Raw genomic sequence first — 17,170 nt, 5'->3', positions numbered from 1 at the left:
GTTTTGAAGTTTAAACAATTATAAAAACCAAGATTTTGGCTGCTGTTTGTCCCAGCACCAGGTTTTCGTTGAGTAGCTTACTGTCGTCCATTTGGACTACATTAAATTTCAATTTTGCCAATGTTTCTTTTCATCATCCAGGCATTTTAGTTCTTTGTTTTTGCGCCAGGGCTTTCCCAGATGAACAAAAGCATGATTCTCATTGATTTGCTTTTGTTTACTACTTAATTTTTTGTATGTAAATACCCCATTCACAGACACCCTGAACAGGGTTCTTTCCTTTCTGGATGATCCAGTGCTTTAGGAATGCCCGCATGCATACATTATACTTTCGTTAAGATGTTTCTTTCACGAGGAGAATCTGCGAGTTGGCTATTCTTCCATATTTTCCTGAAGTCCAAACACGGATGCTATAGTCTGGTAAATGTGAATGAAAACTGTATTTGTGGCGTTGTCCCTCATCCTCCTAAGAGGCATGGCATTAAACCCCTGAAGGAGTAAAAACCACCCACCAGCATTTTTCAGCACAGGGAGCTTGTTAAAACGGCCCCTCTTGGCGCCCTCAGCTTTGGAGTACGCTATGTTTAAAGTACAGTTGACAGTCACTCCGAAGCACTCGGCATCCATTTCCAAGCTCCAAGGTCACGACCTTTCATTGCATCTTTGTTGTGGTTCAGTTCGAGTGCATTGCAGGTTGCCTTTGTTAGTTAAAACAAAGTTGCATCTATAAAAAAAAAAGTCTGCTCCTTTGATGCCTTTCTTGCTTGTGGCTACGGCGTACAGAGAGAGGTGACTTCACATTATGAATGTCTTCCCCCCACTGTTTTCCACCAGAAAATCAATGGATGAATTAAGAGTCTTTTTGGCATTTTGACATTTCAAAAAGTAGTATTGTTGTTATTTTTTTATTAAGCTGGGGGTCTTGCTATTGATTTTGTTTCTGTGCTACATACAAAAGAACAGAGGCTTACTCTGGCTTGAGGCTTCTGGTAAACAATAGCGGGTAGCGCAACAGGGGGTCGAACTTGTAAACTCTGATATAGTCAAGATAAAGTAGTTAACTTCCATGCAGACTACAAGCAAGTAGCTCAACAGTATTGTGCCGTCACAGAGATTTAGTAATAGAACTTCCCATGTTTTTAATGGAAATTCTCACCGGAGAACATGATGAAAACATTGTCTCAACAAGAAGGAATTACTAATGTAATTAGTGACTTTTATTTCAACTATGCAACTATGACAATAACTGTTTTAATGTTTTAATTCAGTTAATGAGAGAAATGTTTTATCACATTTTCATTGTGATGAACACATTACCTACCATCTTTAGTTTTTCTGCACATACACATAAACATTATTTAGTCATTTATAGAATGCACTGATATTTAAGCCGTTGTTGAATGAGCTTGCACTTGAACATGGAACATGGAACATGGAACATGGAACATTGAACATTGAACATTGAACATTGAACATTGAACATTGAACATTGAACATTGAACATTGAACATTGAACATGGAACATTGAACATTGAACATGGAACATGGAACATGGAACATGGAACATGGAACATGGAACATGGAACATGGAACATGGAACATGGAACATTGAACATTGAACATTGAACATTGAACATTGAACATTGAACATTGAACATTGAACATTGAACATTGAACATTGAACATTGAACATTGAACATGGAACATGGAACATGGAACATGGAACATGGAACATGGAACATGGAACATGGAACATTGAACATTGAACATTGAACATTGAACATTGAACATTGAACATTGAACATTGAACATTGAACATTGAACATTGAACATTGAACATTGAACATTGAACATGGAACATGGAACATGGAACATGGAACATGGAACATGGAACATGGAACATGGAACATGGAACATGGAACATGGAACATGGAACATGGAACATGGAACATGGAACATTGAACATTGAACATTGAACATTGAACATTGAACATTGAACATGGAACATGGAACATGGAACATGGAACATGGAACATGGAACATCGACGACTCTAACGTTTTGTTGGTCAAAGTGTGTGTTTTGGATGCCCCAAAATGCGTTTGGTATACAATGAGCAGTGATACTTTGCAAATCATCACAGATTAATCTGAAGCTCTACCGTTTTGTAGTATGCGACATGTTGCATTTCGCAAAATTGACATTAAATCGTATTTTATAGACCATCCATCCATTTTCTCTACCGCTTACTTCTAATAAGGTCACAGGGGTATACTGACAAGAGGCGGTCATCATCCATCCTGATGGGCTTATTCATTTTGGACCCTTAATAGTTTCTTTGAACATCTTCTTCATCCTCTTAATTTTCAATGGGTGAACAGTTTAGAATTTCTGATAGATTTAGTCTAATTTACAGAGGATTACACAGCACATTGTCACTGTCCTCCATCAGGATCTTTCTACCCCCTTGAACGACCACTTGCTAATTCTACTATATTCTTTTGATACTGTAAGAACTTTCCTAGAGCTGAAAACTTCCAGATTTTTTTATTCCGTGATCTCTCAACCTGAATTGCAACCTACTTTTGATTCATCTGGAAACACTCAAGTGCATATGCGCTATTCAGATGTAAAACGTATGTTGTCATATAACACTGTAAACGGGTGGCATTCGGATGATGTGACATTTGCTTCCGCTTATTAGCCTTATTCCAGCCAAGCAATTCTGAGTTACACTGACAGAAATTGGGGTCACGCAGATGCGCACTGATATAATTGGCACCTGGGAGCCTCATGATTTCACACTTTGTGGATTATCCTCGGTTTTCCAGAGCGTTATGCCTAGAGACTCTGAGAAGCATGACATCATGATTGGCCAATAGATGTTGGAGGGTGCATTATATGTGTGTGTGTGTGTGTGTGTGTGTCATCACACATTCGCGATCATGATCAACTCCAAGTCCAGTGAAAGATTACACCGGGATGTGGAAACTGTGTTTCAGTGAAGCTATTATATAATGTAATAGAAAGTAATGGTTGGAAAAAGGGGATTTCAGCTGGGAGCAGGCATGTAGCTGCGGTGCATGTTTGCGTCCAGAATCTATTGCCTTCTGTCAGTGAATAAATTGGTGTAATGTTAAAGTCTACAGACTACAGAACCATATGTTATTAATACCTGTTGCCCTTGTCTATGAGCAATCATAGAGGGTTATAACTCAGTCCAGGAAGCTTAAAAGCCAATGTGTGCTTGGCATTTTTTTTTGGGGGGGGGGGGTATACTGATTGCATGCATTGATTCCAAATGCAACATTTGAACAACTGTGTGTTTTCGCATTGTTTCTTTTCCTCTACACCCCCCCAATAGTGTTCCCCATTTTCCCATATTCCACTAAACCCATCTAAATATAGACAAAGAATTTGCTTAGGGGGGCACTCTCTTTGTGGTGGTGGTTAAAGAGAACATTGGGTATTTGCCATAATTGTAAATGCATGTGTATATAGCCCAGGCTCACAAAGAGAGACAGGGGAGTTTTGGCAGTTTCTCCTGGCTCTCGCTCTTTCCCAGCTGCCGCACAGCTTATTTGTCCCTTCCAACAAGGGGCGCTCATTGAGTGGACATTTTGACTGCACTGATACACTTTTCAAACACCTCCAACCTCCGCACAAGTTTCACCTGCTAAACACAACACTCGCGGAAATCAGCTCCGTCTCATTTCCCCTCTCGGTCCTTGGAAAATCTTACTTTGTGACAGAAAAAAAAAAAATGTACACATCCTGTCCACATTAAGCTCGGGGGAAAGAGAAGGATCTGGCAAGGCCTATCCTGTGAAAGCTGGGCCGAAGAGAACAGAACAGACAGGCAGGCGTGCCGCAGCGTTTTATATGGCTCTTGTTCTTAGCCTTTGATGACACTGTTTAGTTTAGGAAATATCTAATAAGTCAAGTATTCTGTCTAATGTGCTGCCAGTGGGTTTACTGTTTGCCCGGAGGTCTTGAAATACTATCTCTGACACAGCAATAATATACATTTAAAATTCCCATGCAGTCGGTGGGAGGGAGTGATGTAGAGAGTGTGAGGGGGGCAGCTGAGAGTACATGTTGTAATAGCTACCATGTGCAGGTTTGATCAGATGCATGCAGAAAATGGGCCATACCTTAGCGCCATTGGACGCTTTCTTTGCAGCGACCTAATGTCATTTGGGGAAAAATGTAGTAGCGCATATAAAGTGGTCATATATAAAGGTTTGTACTCTGTGGAGAAAGCCTTGCTGGGAAACACAGAGGTTTGCCAGACATTTTTGTTGTAGTTGGTCACTATAGGGTTGCACACATTTCAGGAGGGTCTTTAAAGAAAGCCTCCAAATCATACAATTTCAGAGGGTATTGTGTATTATCGGTGTAATATTATACCTGACTACATACCATTCTCCTAAAGCTAGTTCATCGACTTCCGTTCAACACCTATGGTCCCAGTTCCCTTGAGGTCATTAGGCAGCTCCTCCCTTGTAATTAATTGCTAATCCCAGAATCACGTAATTTTTCCCAGAATCCCTTTTACTTTTTCTTTCTTACCGAGCATTTTGCTGAAGAAACGTGACAAATGTTTGTGCTTCATCGTCATTCATTCATTTTGGACCGCTTTTCCTCACGAGGGTCGCAGTTGCTGGAACCTATCCCGGCTGTCTTCGGGGGAGAGGCGGGATACAATCACAGCCAAATCACACATATAGACAAACAACCATTCACACTCACATTCATACCTATGGATAATTTGGAGTCGCCAATTAACCTAGCATGTTTTTGGAATGTGGACGGAAACCGGAGAAATCCCACACATGCACAGGAAGAACATGCAAACTCCACACAGAGATGGCCGAGGGTGGAATTGAACACCCTTGTCTCCTAGCTGTGAGGTCTTCCCGCTAACCACTCGTCCACCGTCCACCCAGTCATATACAAATAAATGAAATATTTTTAGTTGATAAGCTGTCTCTTACTGCTAAAACATACGTGCCATAAAAATATGGACTATCCACGTTTTTCACAAGGGGGGAGGGGGGACGTACAAAATCAGCAGGGGATCAAATAATTATTCCCCCACTGTATCATCTGTCGCTGAAAGCCTTTTATAGCCACAATGGCTGCAACTCAACTGACATCTGGAGCCAAGTATACAATTTTGGGCTGCTTTATTCATGGTACCCACAGCCACTGCACAAAACAATTGGATTTTACTAGAGTGAAGCCCTTCTTTAAAGATATTTCCAATATTTCAAAATTACAAAATTATGTTTAAGACCACAAAAAAGGTCCCAGAGCATGCCTTTAATGTTTTTGGTGGCTCTGCGATGCTCCCTTTCATTGTTCAATTCGCCCATGTTTTTAATCAAGTCAGCTATTTGGTTTATGTCTTATTGTAAAGGATCAGCACGGGGCTTCTTTGCAAAGAAGAAAATACTCTCATGTATTTTTATTTGATGCTCATTGTTATCCCTTTTTTGTAATGCCAGTAGACTTTAATCCCAGTCAGATTAGTCCCGTCCTTTTTATTCATGAGCATTTAGACTTACTTATATATTGTCCATTGTTCATGTGACTCAATGTTGCTTTCATTTTGTTACTTCAGGATCAGCACCTGTTCAGTTAAGATCTTCAATTAAGATCTTATTTCAAGATAATATATACGCTGTCATTTTTTTTTTTTACTTTGTACATTTTGCGTTGAAAATCACCAAAAACTAAATCCTGGCCTTTTCTTGCATCTGTATGCAGATGTGTCAACATGAGCTCAAGTATGGCAGCCGAGGCTCACTGCCTGGCATCGATTCTTCATCTCGTCACAGTGCCACCGGACAGGACAGCGGCTTCGGAAGCGATAGCGCTCGCATCCGTATCATTCAGATTGAGCAGCAGAGTGGGACCAGTCACCACTGCATAGCAAGACCCTCCCATAAGTCCACTATTACCAAAAACCTCAACTTTATCCCTTTCGATGTCTTTCTTACCGCTGGGAGATTGTCTGTCATGGCGTATGAGTGCTCCAGTCCCCCAAAGGCCATGCCTTCGCCATTACACAGTAAACAGGACACGAAGGAAACTGAGGAAAAGGTAAGAGAGGAAAACTTCAACCGGAAACGGTGGTCATATTAAGCAATGTGGGGGCGTGTTTATGTGATTTTTATATCCTGTATTGATGTGGCAAGTTTCCTGTAAACCACTCATATGTCCATAACTGTTAACTGTGACTCTGGAATCTGTAGTTATCTTTTTTTATTAGTTTTTTTTTTTTTTTAAACAGGGACCCCCGCACAAGGGCTGCTACTCTTCCCTGCAATTTATTTATTATTTTATTATTTTATTATTTTATTATTTTATTATTTTATTATTTTATTATTTTATTATTTTATTATTTTATTATTTTATTATTTTATTTTATTTTATTTTATTTTATTATTTTATTATTTTATTATATATTTATTGTATATTTTTAATTTATTTTTAGGCAACGAGATTAATTTATTTTCATTTATATACACAAACTTTTGGCTGTGTAGCATCTCCCTGCAGTCACAAATGTGTGATTAGTGGATGTAATCCCAGTAATCCCAGTGCGATTCCAGTAATGGAAAGACCGGTTAATCTGTGTTAAGACTAATCAGTTACCCAAGCAAAGCAACTGTGATTTTCATAATTTTATGTACAATTATGAACTAAACAGTTACCAGTGAGCCTTCTCCATTTTCTTCAGGTAGGAAAGAGTGCTCTCAACCACCCTGAAATCCGGTCCGAGTCTCCTCCAGTCTCATCGTCCATGTCCATGTCTCCGGACCCCGCCCCTGCTGCCCCTGTCACACTAAAAGACCTGACTGCTGAGGACATTCTCAACAGCAATGTCTCCCAGCCAGCCTCCCCGCTGTTAAGAGGCAGCCTCAGCCGCTCCTCGGCCCGCCAAGCGCTGGGGGTCACAATAGTGAGGCAGCCTGGGAGGAGAGGGGCTGCCGACCAGGTGCTGGAACCAATGCTGTACCTGCAGGTGATCCAACCTTCTGCGTTGCTCAGTTGCCACCACCGCAAGCAGAAGATGGAGTTATCTGTGTTTGATGTGACGTTAAGAGGCGTGGCTTCAGACTACAAGTGCCAAGGTAGTTTGGTTGGATAATCGATATTGTATAACAATAACAATTTGACAATTTTACTCCTGCTTTTTCGTAATGTGATTCTGTCTAGACCACGGGAAGACTTTGCCCGAATCTCTGGATTACAATGTCTTCTGGCTCCAGACAGCAGCTGGTGAAGTGGACAGTGAATCAGGCATCCCTCCGCCCCTACTGTGCCTCCAGATCAAAGATTTCCTCAATGGGCCAGGTAAACATTGTCTTCACAAATGAGTCCAATGGGATAATAATTATTTGATCCTCTGCTGAATGTGGAAGTGAATCAAATCTTTAAGATTTTTTTTCCTGGATTTTGTATTGATATTGAGGCTGCACGGCGGACGAGTGGTTAGCACGCAGGCCTCACAGCTAGGAGACCTGAGTTCAATTCCACCCTCGGCCATCTCTGCGCGGAGTTGGCATGTTCTCCCCGTGCATGCGTGGGTTTTCTCTGGGTACTCCGGTTTCCTCCCACATTCCAAAAACATGCTAGGTTAATTGGGGACTCCAAATTGTCCATAGGTATGAATGTGAGTGTGAATGGTTGTTTGTCTATATGTGCCCTGTGATTGGCTGGCCACCAGTCCAGGGTGTACCTTGCCTCTCGCCCGAAGACAGCTGGGATAGGCTCCAGCACCCCCGCGACCCTTGTGAGGATAAGCGGTAGAAAATTAATGAATGAATGAATGAAAATGACAAGGGAATTTTCCGGGGAAAAAGGGTTTGTTGTCAGCCAATGATAGCAATTTGGCAAAGTTTAGCTACTGTTACCTATCAGCGGCTGTATTCACGTCGGACATGTATCCTGTACGTGAATACCAAAAGTGACTTTATTTGGGTAAATGCAAAATTCAGAACATTTTACTGCAGTTTAGTTCATAATTGTTAAAAGTATTTTAATAAAACAGACTGCACGGTGTAGAGTGGTTAGCGCGAAGGCCTCACAGCTAGAAGACCTGAGTTCAATTCCACTCTCGGCCATCTCTGTGTGGAGTTTGCATGTTCTCCCCGTGCATGCGTGGGTTTTCTCCGGGTACTCCAGTTTCTTCCCACATTCCAAAAACATGCTAGGTTAATTAGCGACTCCAAATTGTCCATAGGTATGAATGTGAGTGTGAATGGTTGTTTGTCTATATGTGCCCTGTGATTGGCTGGCGATCAGTCCAGGGTGTACCTTGCCTCTGGCCTGAAGACAGCTGGGATAGGCTCCAGCGCCCCAGCGGTAGAAAATGAATGAATGTATTCATATTCTCTCTCTATGTTGACATAAACCTACCGTAAAAATGATGGGCTGGTCATGTCTTTCTCATCCAATCAGCACGGGATCATATAATTATTCCCTCCTTTTTAAAACCATATGTTTCATATTTGTCATATTTGTTATCTGAAAACCCTTTGAGTGTACGTCCAGCGTGAGTGGGCTTCTAAGTGGATGAGTCTGTGAAACTTCCTCATCCCTATGAGGATTTCATGAATCCATGAACAGTGTGTGTAGGCACAGGAAATCCTTCACAGTTTTGCTCCCTGATCCCAGTAGGACTGCTGGACTGTAGTGGTTATTGATGAAGAATTTTGCCACACACATCCCTTCCTCTGTCCACGGAAAGCCCTCAGCTTTTTTGTCTCCTCCGGGTCGCTCAATGCAACACAACACAATGCAGCTCTGTCCACTATAAAGCCACACACGGTAGATTCTCATCTACCCATCTGGTTCTTTCAGAGGACACCAGAAGTCAAACAGCATTGAGCCTTTCAGTATGTAATGTATGTTATTTGATTATTTGGAAGATGTACAGAGTATACAGTACCTGACCAACCGTCAATGGGATAACCACGCCCATATTCCCGTAGTACCGAATCCCAACTTGACTGTCTCATCCAAGCAGGCTTCATCAGTTCATGTTCAATGACTAGGTGGGCTCCGATTCCATGACCTGAATGAATCAGAATATTCACAGCCACACACATAATCACAATCACTACTACATCCCAGATTCATGCCCCAACCCCACCCGCCCCACCCCTGCCGGGTCGGGCCAATGTTGGAAATATCGGGAATTGACCACACATGTTACTGGTTTCCCCTTCACCCACACAGTCAGCCACACATGCACTTCTATTGGTCATAGTGCACGTTATTACTTTATAGATTTGGACTTTTTATCTATCCGCACTTGCATTGAGATATATTTTTGTAGCCCAGGGGTGTCAAACTCTGGTAGTAGAGTCTAGGTGAGGTTGGCCCACATCATCTACGTATGATGAATAAGGAAGATAACTTCACTTTTTTTTTATTCAAGCATCCACTTTTGTATGCTTATGTAGTCATCTACCAGTGGGTGTGCTGCATGTGTATATCATGTCTGGCGATTCCACTTTGATTTGACAATGCTTCATATTTGATTTATTTAAACGAGACGTCAACGGAGCGCAGACCACCATGAGGCTACTCCTTGCCGTGTGTTTACAGCAATATGCTTGCAATTTCAGACCAATTTTTGGCCAATCCAAGCTGCCCTCTCAAGGATGCAGATTGGAAAAGACTCGCTCCGTGTGTACTGTAAAGCAGATAGTTTAAACACAGTGGCTACTCTTCATATACTCATAGCTCTTATTATATATATATATATAACCATAGCTATTGTAGGTACATACATACAGGAGGTAGATTATTGGTAATGGTTGGTAATGGTAATGGTTTTATTTCATTTGAACATGCATCAGATTACAATTGAATGCATCACATAATCAGTTCACAGTTCCACATGTCCAAAAGGAGTAGGAAGAAGCAAAGCTTATTAAATCCTACCCCTCCATTTGGTACTTTTACTATCAGTAACTGTTGCATTTGTTCACTTCCTGCTTTCCATAATCCAGTTTAAGGTTGTCTTTTTTTAAATAATGTCATATGACCATCCAATGACATAATGGGTACCATAGTAAGTGTCAATATAGTGATATGTATAGCACATCATGACTGGTTCAAGACTCTTCATCCTTGTATTTAGCAAACATCAACTGCTTGTATTGTTTCTTGAATTGGCTCATCGTTGTGCATTGTTTGAGGGTCTCACTCAATCCATTCCATAGTTTGATTCCACATACTGAAATGCTATGGCTTTTTAACGTAGTCCTAGCATGAACATGCATCAGATTACAATTGAATGCATCACATAATCAGTTCACAGTTCCACATGTCCAAAAGGAGTAGGAAGAAGCAAAGCTTATTAAATCCTACCCCTCCATCTGGTACTATTACAATCAGTAACTGTTACATTTGTTCACTTCCTGCTTTCCTAATATAGTTCTTTTTTTTTTTGTCACGTATCGAAGTACAAGGTGATATGACCATACAATGACATAATATAAGTGTTTCAAATGTAGTTCTTCCCTGAGATCATATTTCTCCTCTCTTGTAGAGAAGTATTGGATGACATTTTTAGGTAATTGGTTATTTTTAGCCTTATGCATTATTTTAGCTGTTTGAAGATGAACTATATCAGCAAGTTGAAGTATTTGTGATTTTAGAAATAAGGAGTTAGTATGTTCTCTGTAGGCGGCATTATTAATTATCCTTACTGACCTTTTTTGCAGTACATTTAGTGAGTGAAGATTGCTTTTGTAGTTATTACCCCCAGTTATTACCCCATATTTATTTATTATTATCCACTAATCAAGATGGAGCCATTGATTATTACCGATTATTAAAAAGTAGGGTGGTATATTTTTTTAAGAATGCACACACACACACTTTCAGGACACATCTTTTCTTTTGTTGTCATCTTTCTTAAACAGTTCCAGTCTTGTAGCAGGTCCGTCTGCGAGTCCAAAGATGTAACTGCTACCACTTGGAGACAAGAGATCAGCCTTCTCTCCAAAGAGAGGCAGGAGGTGATAGATTAGCTAGAACAAATTGGAACCATTACTCTCTTTGACTCTGCTTTTCGTCAAACTATGGCTTCTAAAAAATATTGTCAGTTACTGTATACAAGCGTTTGCACCTTCGAACCATCGAGAACAGTTGTAATTTGATTCAGATGGCATGTGTGGTACATGTCAGTGGCCTTGATATGTATGAGGCTCTTTTTTTGTGACTTTGGGATTCTACAGATGCCCTTCAGCAATTTTCGGTCACGTAAACACAGAGTTTCACAAATATCCTCACGCATGAAGTTGGACATATAGCCACCTTTGTCTGACATGGCCTCGCCACTGTCAAGAGTCAAGCGTAAAGTGTCAGCCAGAGAATTAAAGGTGGGCCGGCAATGAAAACATTTGTGGTTGTTGCACACACACACACACACACACACACACCAAGTTGAAATGGGGGCAATAGGAAAGTAAGGGAAAGTAACCATCTTGGCCAGTAGCATTGTCATTTTGCAGAGATATATATGTTTGTGTAGGCATGTTTGTTAGACCTCACATTCTCTTTAGTGCAAGTCAAGACACCAACAAAGACCTGTTTGTGTGATTCCCATTAGCCTGTTCATATTAAAACAGTTGTGTTATATTTTTTTAAACTAGAATTGATGGTCATCCTATAACTGCAGTAGTAAAACAGTAATAGTAAAGTGCATTTTAATAACTAAATTAGAGATGCTCCGGCCGATTGGCCACTGATCAATAGCAGGGTAGCTTGGAATTGTCCTAACTTTTCCCTTTTTATGGCACCTCGGGCCAATAGCACTCATCATAAATGAATTAATATATATAAACACCATAGATGTTTCTTTAGTGATTAATACTAAAATGAGAAAATAAATAAAACTAATTGATTTAAGAGATATGTTCTATATCCCTCAGTATTAGCCAGGCAACAAAAGAACCTTCAATTTATTAATATGATTCTTTTGGTAATGGTAATGGTTTTATTTCATTTGAACATGCATCAGATTACAATTGAATGCATCACATAATCAGTTCACAGTTCCACATGTCCAAAAGGAGTAGGAAGAAGCAAAGCTTATTAAATCCTAACCCCTCCATCAGGTACTTTTACAATCAGTAACTGTTAACATTTGTTCACTTCCTGCTTTCCTGCTTTTGAGGTTCATTTTTTGGAAATTGAAATCGAGGGGTATAGTGACAAAAAAAGGCCTACATGCCCACACCAAAAGTATTAAAACCAACATTTTCATGGATGAGGAAGCCTAAGAAGATAACCAAGAGATGAGAAGCAAATTTGATGGTAACTTATTGGTTTTAGTGTATTTTAATACATGGGTCAAAACTTAACTTATTGGTTTTAGTGTATTTTAATACATGGGTCAAAACCCGACCATTTGATGGTAACTTATTGGTTTTAGTGTAGTTTAATACATGGGTCAAAACCCATCCGTTAACATAAGAGGTGATACCAGAAAGCTAACACAAGAGTAAGGTTAAAACATTTACATTTAATGTATGTGATGAGTCGAAATACAATCTTATGAATAGGAATTTAATATCCTTGCTGTCCAGTGTAAAATAGTGAATTTGCTTATGTAGTTATAGTCACGTTAGTTATTAAGTGGGTACACTTTTTTTTTTTCTGGGTGGGGACATAAAAATAGGAGCCGTTTGGGCTGATGTTGAGAGTAGAGAACCAGGCATGGCCCCGACCGTGTGATGAGGGCCAACTTTAAGTGATTACAGCCAGGGTGGGGCTGATTAGACCGGGGGCTGTTGGAAAAGTAAATGACTGGGCTGACTAAGAAGAGAGACAAGAAGATGAGCTCCACGGAGCGGAGAGGGAGAGAATAAAATGGGTGAAAAGGAGTGGGTGTGCATAGTAAACCTACTGTAAATGAACAGCTGCGTCCATGCTTTTGATTCCATCTCTGGAAACTTTCCTGATGTAAATCAGGTGGAAATGATAAGCTACATTGCACAGCAAATTGTACCTGCCCTCCAGTTCCATTCTTCCTTTTTACCATCTGCCTCGCTTCCACTGGATTAAAGAATGAAAGAAGCCAGGGTGCAAGAACTGGATCTCTGTGTGTGTGTGTGTGTGTCTTCCTTCTCCTGGCTGTGCTCCCGCCAATGTCATCCAGTACTTGTATCTGGGAACGAGACATACGGAAGGCCTAAACCCCTTAAAAGCAACCAGTGCCTCGAGGATACCATGAGAAGCAGATGGACTTGTTTTCAGCTGCTTCCCTCTCCCATCATCATGACCAAGTGGAAAAATGTGATAATGGAAGTGGTGTAACACGGCATGGAGTTAATTCATGTGTCTCTGTAAATTCCAGTCAAGTGTTTGAAGACTACAGTGCACAAAGACACAAGAAATAGAAGTCTTGAATTTATGTGGTGTGCATAAAAAAAAAAAAATCCCTTTCATGCTCTTCCATAATCATTTGGGTTATGTACATGTTTGGCTTTATGGAACCTATATAGAATTTGTTCACTTATGGTGGATATTGAAAAGACAAGCCGGGACTGTGCTTGTATTTTTTATTTGTTCAGGTTGCTTACTGGGTTTACACAAACACTAGAAAGCCTTTTTCACATACTAAATAGGCCATTACTAAATTGCCTGTCATAAAATGAAAAGAATATAAAATGCAATTTCCCATCCATGGTTACAAAACCGCAGAGGCTGGAACACCCATAAAGACATCCAATGAGAGTGTGTGTGTGCATGCTACCACCATGTATTAGTGAGTACCTGCCCAAGCCAAGCAGTCTCTTTTTAAAGGCATATCCAATAGAAATGTTGAAAGCAGTATACAGTATAAGGTAATTAAATCTAATCTAATTCTTTCTTCTCACTCTGCTCCACAGCTGAACTCAATTTAGAGCTGTCTCGCCCCTTGAAAATCAACCCAACACTAGTCAAACTGGAGCAGGCCAAGGTCTACCTGAAGAAAATGATACCAAACAACACGTGGAACACCTCCAGTAAACCAGCGTCCACTTTTTCGACCCCTCATTCGTCTCCTGCAAAGATGCTGCCCAGGACTTTTACCCCTCCCCATCAGAGCCACGGCCTGAGTAAAGCCAGCAGCATCGATGCCTTGGCCCTGTCCTTCCACAAGGTCTCCCTGCACACCACCCAGATTGTGGTCGTCATGGAGACGGAGGCCCATCCAAAGAGGCCCAGCGTGACCGTGTCTGTGTCATCAATGACGGGAAGTCTCAACCTGAAGTCGGGCTTAAGGATCGAGGGTAAGTAAGACAGAAATATGCCTTTCATTTTAGGAACATAGAAAAAAAAAACACATTGAAATTTATTGGCAGGGCAATACATTATTTCTTTTTAAATGAGGACGTGCATATGTTTTCATTTTACAGCTCGGTCAGGTACCTGTTGTAATGAGAATTTACTAGGAGCTTCTACAAAAAGAAATGTCTATATTTAAGTGGTTGTTTAAAAATGTTTGGAGGATAAATTTAAAGAGTGCTATGAAAATAAGTATAATTCAAGAAAATGAAAATATAACTTAATATATAAAATGTATATAAATAATATATAAAATATAAAAATGTATAAAATTTCATAAAAAGGCAAAACCATCACCACCATCATCCTGTTATTCCATGTGGTGACCCAAATTGCAGAGATTTATCACCTCATATTTCTCACAAATATATATTTAAGGCGACTTATTATGCTTGTTATACTTTTCTGACCTATACATGTTGTTAGGATGTTATGTTAAGCGATGCCAAAGTTTCAGATAATGAGGTTTGTGCATTTGGAAGTTTGCCGGTGACTTCCTTATATGGGCATGCCTGGGTAAAAGTTGTTCAAATGATTTGCTGTACAAGCTGATTGGGACCAATCACAGTAGAGTGGGCGTGCCCAGAGGTTGGCCGTGGGTAGAATCAATTAAAACAGAAGCATTGCAAAGCCAAGGAAATAGAGCTGGAATAGGTGCATATTCTGGAAGATCTAGAGCGCTTACTGTGCGGGTTATTGTATGTAGCTGCTCTGTAGGAATCCACAATTCAATATAAAGGGCCAAAAATAAACACAATAGGTCCCATTTAATGTAATGACAGAAAAAAGAAAAAAGTGTCCGTCAAATTCCTTGTACTTTATTAGATGACAAGAATGAGCCCATGTTTCTGCGCCGTGTACTTTATAAGAACAGATGGAGCAGTGAGTGATGATCTTTCGCATGTCGTAGGTATAGATTTCACCCCTAACTAGCTTGTTTGTTTATGCTACACTGCATCGAAACCTCGCACTACGGTTGCCGAGGGACAACGGTGGAGCACGGCTAAGTGCCTGCATCTGTTTTACAGATGTTGATATTGGGTTACTTAAGATATAATGTGTGTCAGAGCATCTAATTAAAACCTCAAACAACTTGCATTTTGTTTACTTTAACCTACTTAACTGCCCAATGACACAATAGTCCACGCTGCCTACTTTTCACCGGCTTTTTCCACCGTGTGTTCACTTGACAGTAGAACCTCTAAAGTCAAACACAATCTGTTCTACAATGCGCTGATTTGTATGGATTTCATCGGATATAATTGAAATATATTCCCATCAAGGGTAAACTAACTCATTTATTCATTTTCTACCGCTTATCCTCACGAGGGTCGCGGGGGTGCTGGAGCCTATCCCAGCTATCTTTTGGTGAGAGGCGGGGTACACCCTGGACTGGTCGCCAGCTAATCACAGGGCACATATAGTCAAACAACCATTCACACTCACATTCATACCTATGGACAATTTGTCGCCAGTTAACCTAGCATGTTTTTGGAATGTGGGACAAAACTCACACGTGCAAGGGGAGAACATGCAAACACACACACACACAGAGATGGCCCAGGGTGGAATTGAACTTGGGTGTCCTAGCTGTGAGGCATGCATCCTAACCACTTCACCTCCGTGCAGCTGTCAAACTAACCATTTTTCAAAATTGTCCGTAACCCACAACAAGCCAAAACTCTTGTCCTCCAGATGTCTTAAATGGCTACTTTTATGATATCTACTATATTGGGTAATATGAAAGTAATAGACTCGAATAATGTTATGAACTGTATTTAGATCCATGTTCCATGGCCATGATGATCCATTTAGTTCCATGTTCTAATCATGAAAATATTCCATTCACAAAGAAGGAATCCTACTTCCCTGAAATTCACTTATCACTGTCTGGAAACAATTTCTCAGTCTCATTTTCTTCTCATTTCCTTTTGATGGGCTGATCCTTAAAATAAAAAAAATAAAAAGCCAAGAAAGCTCAAGAAAAAGCAAAACCCCAGCAGAAAAAAATATCGCTAAATATTGTTCTCAGGATATTTGACAAACATTTGCATAAGTTTGGGACAGTTGGCACCAAACTGTCCAGCAAAATCATGTCTATTCTAAACAATGCTGTCACTTTATAATATAAAACTCATATTGGCTTTGTCGTAATATATGTTTGAGCATATGGCTAAAAACCTGTGAGGTTTCAGGCTTTTTTTTTTATTTCGAGCTCATTACAGTTGCTAATATTTCACATCTTGGCCCGCTTTCTGAAAGAATGCTGAAAAGTTCATGTGGGGTGAATCCTGTTCATACTGCCAGTGGAATTCCAGAAAGTAAGAATGCTTGTGTGTGGGAAACGGTATTTTTTAAAGCAGATGTCCAAATCATTACTGCTGAGTGACATGTTTGTCTCACCTTTTTTTTTTTTTTTGTCTCATGATAACTTTAGGACTCTTACAGAGCTCCGTAATATCCCACACGACTATGTTCCCCCAGGACGCTTTCTCTCGTAGTGTTTCCAGATTTGTTGCCATCACAAGGAGACAAAGTGTCTCCAATTACGTGGACTGATTGTTGGTGACAATAGATGTATCTGCTGACTTTTAGCCTTAGCCGTACCACCTCCATCACTCACCACTCCGTACCCCAATCCAAGTCTGATCTGTACCTCTGAAAACAGATACCTCGGACATTTACAAAGATGAAAGGTAGGATTCCCGTTTGAGCGGCCTCAATCAGTCAGAGGGAATGACCCCCTTGGGGCTGGCTGTACATGTGAGATGTAAGACAGGAGAATGTAATAGGACTACTGCTACAATAGAC

The 17,170-nt window shown here is 40.4% G+C and overlaps 1 protein-coding gene across 5 annotated transcripts in view; it reads left to right on the top strand.

Moving 5' to 3' along the window:
• The window catches only part of vps13b (vacuolar protein sorting 13 homolog B), a 266,755-nt gene that overhangs the window by 177,113 nt on the left and 72,472 nt on the right, over positions 1–17,170 (top strand). For all 5 annotated transcript variants that reach the window (XR_013627420.1, XM_058053559.2, XM_058053556.2 and 2 more), the window contains 4 exons: positions 5,771–6,106; positions 6,747–7,140; positions 7,226–7,363; positions 13,921–14,304. Coding sequence is in view for 4 of the 5 variants with exons in the window: in XM_058053559.2 (XP_057909542.2) it covers positions 5,771–6,106; positions 6,747–7,140; positions 7,226–7,363; positions 13,921–14,304 (1,252 nt within the window). In the remaining variant the exon portion in view is untranslated. The remainder of the gene's footprint in view (positions 1–5,770; positions 6,107–6,746; positions 7,141–7,225; positions 7,364–13,920; positions 14,305–17,170) is intronic.

Source organism: Doryrhamphus excisus, linkage group LG5, assembly GCF_037039965.1.
Source record: "Doryrhamphus excisus strain RoL-2023G ecotype Guam linkage group LG5, RoL_Dexc_Guam_v1.1, whole genome shotgun sequence".
NCBI lineage: Eukaryota > Metazoa > Chordata > Actinopteri > Syngnathiformes > Syngnathidae > Doryrhamphus > Doryrhamphus excisus.
The sequence above is the reverse complement of the archived record's forward strand: the minus strand, read 5'-3'. Positions and strand labels throughout refer to the sequence as shown.